Genomic DNA, 7,500 nt, shown 5'->3' on the forward strand with positions numbered 1-7,500 from the left:
TAAAATTCTTCCAGATATTTGCTCAGCATCTACAACGTTTAAAACGCTTCCACAAGACTAAAATTCTTCCAGATATTTGCTCAGCATCTACAACGTTTAAAACGCTTCCAAAACACTAAAATTCTTCCAGATATTTGCTCAGCATCTACAACGTTTAAAAAGCTTCCACAAGACTAAAATTCTTCCAGATATTTGCTCAGCATCTACAACGTTTAAAACGCTTCCACGAGACTAAAATTCTTCCAGATATTTGCTCAACATCTACAATGTTTAAAATGCTTCCACAAGACTAAAATTCTTCCAGATATTTGCTCAGCATCTACAACGTTTAAAACGCATCCAAAAGACTAAAATTCTTCCAAATATTTGCTCAGCATCTACAACGTTTAAAACTCTTCCAGAAGACTAAAATTACTGCCAGATATTTTCTCAGCATCTACAACGTTTAAAACGCTTCCACAAGACTAAAATTCTTCCAGATATTTGCTCAGCATCTACAACGTTTAAAACGCTTCCACAAGACTAAAATTCTTCCAGATATTTGCTCAGCATCTACAACGTTTAAAACGCTTCCACAAGACTAAAATTCTTCCAGATATTTGCTCAGCATCTACAACGTTTAAAACGCTTCCACAAGACTAAAATTCTTCCAGGTATTTGCTCAGCATCTACAACGTTTAAAATGCTACCAGAAGACTAAAATTCTGCCAGATGTATGATTAGCATCTACAACCTTTAAAACGCTTCCACAAGACTAAAATTCTTCCAGATATTTGCTTAGCATCTACAACGTTTAAAACGCTTCCAAAAGACTAAAATTCTTCCAGATATTTGCTCAGCATCTACAACGTTTAAAACGCTTCCAATAGACTAAAATTCTTCCAGATATTTATTCAGCATCTACAACGTTTAAAACGCTTCCAAAAGACTTAAATTCTTCCAGATCTTTGCTCAGCATCTACAACTTTTAAAACGCTTCCACAAGACTAAAATTACTGCCAGATATTTGCTCAGCATTTACAACGTTTAAAATGCTACCAGAAGACTAAAATTCTGCCAGATGTATTATTAGCATCTACAACGTTTAAAACATTTCCAGAAGACTAAAATTCTTCCAGATATTTGCTTAGCATCTACAACCTTTAAAACGCTTCCACAAGACTAAAATTCTTCCAGATATTTGCTCAGCATCTACAACGTTTAAAACGCTTCCAATAGACTAAAATTCTTCCAGATATTTGCTCAGTATCTACAACGTTTAAAACGCTTCCAAAAGACTAAAATTCTTGCAGATATTTGCTCAGCATCTACAACGTTTAAAACGCTTCCACAAGACTAAAATTACTGCCAGATATTTGCTTAGCATCTACAAACTTTAAAACATTTCCAGAAGACTAAAATTCTGCCAGATCTTTGCTCAGCATCTACAACATTTAAAACGCTTCCAAAAGACTAAAATTCTTCCAGATGTATGCTCAGCATCTACAACGTTTAAAACGCTTCCAAAAGACTAAAATTCTTCCAGATCTTTGCTCAGCATCTACAGCGTTTAAAACGCTTCCAATAGACTAAAATTACTGCCAGATATTTGCTTAGCATCTACAAACTTTAAAACATTTCTAGAAGACTAAAATTCTGTCAGATCTTTGCTCAGCATCTACAACGTTTAAAACGCTTCCAAAAGACTAAAATTCTTCAAGATCTTTGCTCAGCATCTACAACGTTTAAAACGCTTCCAATAGACTAAAATTACTGCCAGATATTTGCTTAGCATCTTCAAACTTTAAAACATTTCCAGAAGACTAAAATTCTTCCAGATCTTTGCTCAGCATCTACAACGTTTAAAACGCTTCCAAAAGACTAAAATTCTTCCAGATCTTTGCTCAGCATCTACAGCGTTTAAAACGCTTCCACAAGACTAAAATTCTTCCAGATATTTGCTCAGCATCTACAACGTTTAAAACGCTTCCACAAGACTAAAATTACTGCCAGATATTTGCTTAGCATCTACAAACTTTAAAACATTTCCAGAAGACTAAAATTCTGCCAGATCTTTGCTCAGCATCTACAACGTTTAAAACGCTTCCAAAAGACTAAAATTCTTCCAGATATTTGCTCAGCATCTACAACGTTTAAAACGCTTCCAAAAGACTAAAATTCTTCCAGATATTTGCTCAGCATCTACAACGTTTAAAACGCTTCCACGAGACTAAAATTCTTCCAGATATTTGCTCAGCATCTACAACGTTTAAAACGCTTCCACAAGACTAAAATTCTTCCAGATATTTGCTCAGCATCTACAACGTTTAAAACGCTTCCAATAGACTAAAATTACTGCCAGATATTTGCTTAGCATCTACAAACTTTAAAACATTTCCAGAAGACTAAAATTCTGCCAGATCTTTGCTCAGCATCTACAACGTTTAAAACGCTTCCAAAAGACTAAAATTCTTCCAGATGTATGCTCAGCATCTACAACGTTTAAAACGCTTCCAAAAGACTAAAATTCTTCCAGATCTTTGCTCAGCATCTACAGCGTTTAAAACGCTTCCAATAGACTAAAATTCTTCCAGATATTTGCTCAGCATCTACAACGTTTAAAACGCTTCCACAAGACTAAAATTCTTCCAGATATTTGCTCAGCATCTACAACGTTTAAAACGCTTCCACAAGACTAAAATTACTGCCAGATATTTGCTTAGCATCTACAAACTTTAAAACATTTCCAGAAGACTAAAATTCTGCCAGATCTTTGCTCAGCATCTACAACGTTTAAAACGCTTCCAAAAGACTAAAATTCTTCCAGATATTTGCTCAGCATCTACAACGTTTAAAACGCTTCCAAAAGACTAAAATTCTTCCAGATCTTTGCTCAGCATCTACAACGTTTAAAACGCTTCCAATAGACTAAAATTACTGCCAGATATTTGCTTAGCATCTACAAACTTTAAAACATTTCCAGAAGACTAAAATTCTGCCAGATCTTTGCTCAGCATCTACAACGTTTAAAACGCTTCCAAAAGACTAAAATTCTTCCAGATCTATGCTCAGCATCTACAACGTTTCAAACGCTTCCAAAAGACTAAAATTCTTCCAGATATCTGCTCAGCATCTACAACGTTTAAAACGCTTCCAAAAGACTAAAATTACTGCCAGATCTTTGCTCAGCATCTACAACGTTTAAAACGCTTCCAATAGACTAAAATTACTGCCAGATATTTGCTTAGCATCTACAAACTTTAAAACATTTCCAGAAGACTAAAATTCTGCCAGATCTTTGCTCAGCATCTACAACGTTTAAAACGCTTCCAAAAGACTAAAATTCTTCCAGATGTATGCTCATCATCTACAACGTTTAAAACGCTTCCAAAAGACTAAAATTCTTCCAGATATCTGCTCAGCATCTACAACGTTTAAAACGCTTCCACAAGACTAAAATTCTTCCAGATATCTGCTCAGCATCTACAACGCTTAAAACGCTTCCACAAGACTAAAATTCTTCCAGATATCTGCTCAGCATCTACAACGTTTAAAACGCTTCCAGAACACTAAAAATCTTCCAGATATTTGCTCAGCATCTGCAACGTTTAAACGCTTCCAGAACACTAAAATTATTGCCATATCTTTGCTTAGTATCTGCAACGTTTAAAACGCTTCCAGAACACTAAAATTATTGCCATATCTTTGCTTAGTATCTGCAACAATTAAAACGCTTCCAGAACACTAAAATCACTGTCAGACCTTTGCTCAGATAGTATGTAGTCAAAATCTGTCGAGTAAGGTTCACGTAATCCTGTTCACAGACACACAGACAGACAAATAAATAAATAATCCGACTCGATTTTATAACCTTTTTGGCGAAGGTAATTATTGATTTCTGGCTACTTTCCTCTTGGTAAGGGTAGAAGAGACTCTTTAGCTATGGTAAGCAGCTCTTCTAGGAGAAGGACACTCCAAAATCAAACCATTGATCTCTAGTCTTGGGTAGTGCCATAGCCTCTGTACCATAGTCTTCCACTGTCTTGGGTTAGAGTTCTCTTGCTTGAGGGTACACTTGGGCACACTTCTATGTATTTTCTCTTCCTCTTGTTTTGTTAAAGTTTTTATAGTTTTTATAGGAAATATTTATTTTAATGTTGTTACTATACTTAAAATATTTTATTTTTCTTTATTTCCTTTCCTCAACTGGGCTATTTCCCCTTTTGGAGCCCCTGAGCTTATAGCATCCTGCTTTTCTAACTAGGGTTGTAGCTTAGCATTTAATAATGATAATAATAATAGATTGAGAATCTGGAGGAATGTACTCGACATTAATCGGTTCGATTGTTTTTGTAAATTATCCAAAATATCTCGTTTAAAATTTTACATAGTAAACGTGGCAACAAGTACGATTCTTTAGAGGAGATTCATTTGTTCTTTTACCAAAAAAAAAAAAAAAAAAAAAAAAAAAAAAAAAAAAAAAAAAAAAAAAATTATAAATCTAGCAATTAAAAAGAATTATTCAATACTTCTTAGTCTACTCGGTTATCAATTTATCAAATATTTACAAATTCATTTGATGGATATTAATGTAGAAATATATACTTAACACAGAAACAACAGATAAATAATAAAAAAAAAAAATCCTTCAAAAAATAATTTTATAATTCTTGCAAAAAAAAATACTCAATACTTCTTAGTCTACTCAGTTATTAATCTAGCAAATATTTACTGTTTCACAAGATGAATATTAATGCAGAAGTATATACTTAACACAGAAACAATAATAAATATAAAAAATTTATTCAAAAAATAATTTTATAATTCTTGCAAAAAAAATTACTCAATACTTCTTAGTCTACTTGGTTATCAATTTATCAAATATATACAATTTCATTTGATGGATATTAATCTGGAAATATATACTTAGAAATAACAAATAAATGAATAAAAAAAAAAATCCTTCAAAAAATAATTTTATAATTCTTGAAAAAAAAAATTCTCAATGCCTCTTAGTCTACTCAGTTATCAATTTAGCAAATATTTACTATTTCATAAGATAAATTTTAATGTGAAAATATATACTTAACACAGAAGCAATATATAAATAATAATAAAAAATAATTTAAAAAACAATTTTACAATTCTTGCAAAAAAATTACTCAATACTTCTTAGTCTACTTACTTATCAATTTATCAAATATTTACTGCTTCATATGATGAATATTGTGGAAATATATACTTATAAATAGCAAATAAATGATAAAAAAAAAATCATTCAAAAAATAATTTTACTCAATACTTCTTAGTCTACTTGGTTATCAATTTATCAAACATATACAATTTCATATGATGGATATTAATGTGGAAATATTTACTTAGCAGAAAAAAATATATAAATAAAAAACAAAAACAAAAATCATTAAAAAAATAATTTTATAATTCTTGAAAAAAAAATTTCTCAATGCCTCTTAGTCTACTCGGTTATCAATCTAGCAAATATTTACTTTTTCATATAATGAATATTAATGCAGAAATATATACTTAACGCAGAAGCAACAAATAATGAAAAAATCCTTCAAAAATTAATTTCATAATTCTTGTAAAAAAAATTACTCAATACTTCTTAGTCTATTTGGTTGGCAATTTATCAAATATTTACCGTTTCACAAGAGGAATTTTAATGTGGGAATATATACTTAGAAATAACAAATAAATGATAAAAGAGGAAAAAAAATCCTTCAAAAAGTAATTGTATAATTTTTGCAAAAAAAAAAAAATTACTCAATACTTCTTAGTCTACTCGGTTATCAATCTAGCAAATATTTACTGTTTCATGTGATGAATATTAATGTGGAAATATATACTTAACACAGAAACAATATATAAATAAAAAAAATTCATTCAAAAATTAATTTTATAATTCTTGCAAAAAAAAAAAAATACTCAATACTTCTTAGTCTACTTGGTTATCAATTTATCAAATGTATACAATTTCATTTGAAGGATATTAATCTGGAAATATATACTTAAAAATAACAAATAAATGAATAAAAAAAAAATCCTTCAAAAAGTAATTGTATAATTCTTGCAAAAAAAAAAAATTACTCAATACTTCTTAGTCTATTTAGTTATCAATTTAGCAAATATTTACTGTTTCATATGATGAATATTAATGCGGAAATATATACTTAACACAGAAACAATAAATAAGTAAAAAAAAAAATCATTCAAAATTTTTTTTTTATAATTCTTGCAAAAAAATTACTCAGTACTTCTTAGTCTACTCGGTTCTCAATTTAGCAAATATTTACTATTTCATAAGATGAATTTTAACACAGATACAACAAATAAATAAAATATAAGATGATTAAATACTGACCATTTGATAATAGGTGAAGCCAACGTTATCACCAATGCCTTCGTCGTCATCGTTACCCATAAGGCTGTCGATAACGCTGTCTGAAATGTCCACCAGCTAAAAAGAGAAAAAAATAAAATCATCACTGAATAAATATAATATATTGTTAATCAAAGATCAAACTACAATACGTAGGTGAAAAATGAAAATAATTATTAGTATTGCCTTCGCTAACTTTGGAAGGTTATGTTTTGATAGGCGTGTATTTTCTTGCATGTCTGTCTCTGTGTTTGTCTCATAACTCAAAAACCATTTGTCCGAATCTCGTGAAATTTGGTGGGATGATTTAGCCATGATCCAATGAATAGGCGTGTATCTATTTGTATGTCAGTCTGTGTGTTTGTGATTCGCATAACTCAAATACCATTTGTCCGAATCCCGTGAAATTTGGTGGGATGATTGGCCATGCTTCAAGGACAATTTGATTAGAATTTGGAAGTAATTAGGTCAAAGGTCAAGGTGGCAAAAAGGTAATAAATGTCTTTTTGCCATTTCGTGGTCAATTTTTATCCGAGTTGCATTAAACTAGTGACAAAATATACATAACTCAATTGCCTAATACTATTACTATTACTTGTTAAGCTACAACCGTAGTTGGAAAATCAGGATGCTATAAGGCCAGGGGCCCCAACAAGGAAAATAGCCCATTGAGGAAAGGAAACCAGTAAAAATAAAATATTCTAAGAACAGTAACAACATTAAAATAAATATTTCCTACATAAACTTTAACAAAACAAGAGGAATATAAATTAGATACAATAGTATGCCTGAGTATACCTTAAAGCGAGAGACCTCTAACCCAAGACAGTGGAAGACCACGGTACAGAGGCTATGGCACTACCAAAGAGTGTCCTTCTTCTAGAAGAGCTGCTTACCATAGCTAAAGAATCTTCTGCCCTTACTAAGAGGAGAGTGGCCACTGAACAATTAAAGTGCAGTAGTTAACCCCTTGGGTGAAGAAGAATTGTTGGGTAGTCTCGGTGTTGTCAAGTGTATGAGGACAGAGGAGGATCTGTTAAGAATAGGCCAGACTATTCAGTGTATGTGTAGGCAAAGGGAAAATGAACCGTAACCAGAGAGAAGGATCCAATGTAGTATTG

General features: G+C 31.4%; 1 protein-coding gene across 1 annotated transcript in view; it reads right to left on the reverse strand.

Moving 5' to 3' along the window:
* The window catches only part of LOC137627237 (uncharacterized), a 360,253-nt gene that overhangs the window by 41,080 nt on the left and 311,673 nt on the right, over positions 1–7,500 (reverse strand). The window contains exon 20 of the mRNA XM_068358318.1: positions 6,362–6,457. Coding sequence (XP_068214419.1) covers positions 6,362–6,457 — 96 coding nt within the window. The remainder of the gene's footprint in view (positions 1–6,361; positions 6,458–7,500) is intronic.

This window comes from Palaemon carinicauda, chromosome 35 (assembly GCF_036898095.1).
Source record: "Palaemon carinicauda isolate YSFRI2023 chromosome 35, ASM3689809v2, whole genome shotgun sequence".
NCBI lineage: Eukaryota > Metazoa > Arthropoda > Malacostraca > Decapoda > Palaemonidae > Palaemon > Palaemon carinicauda.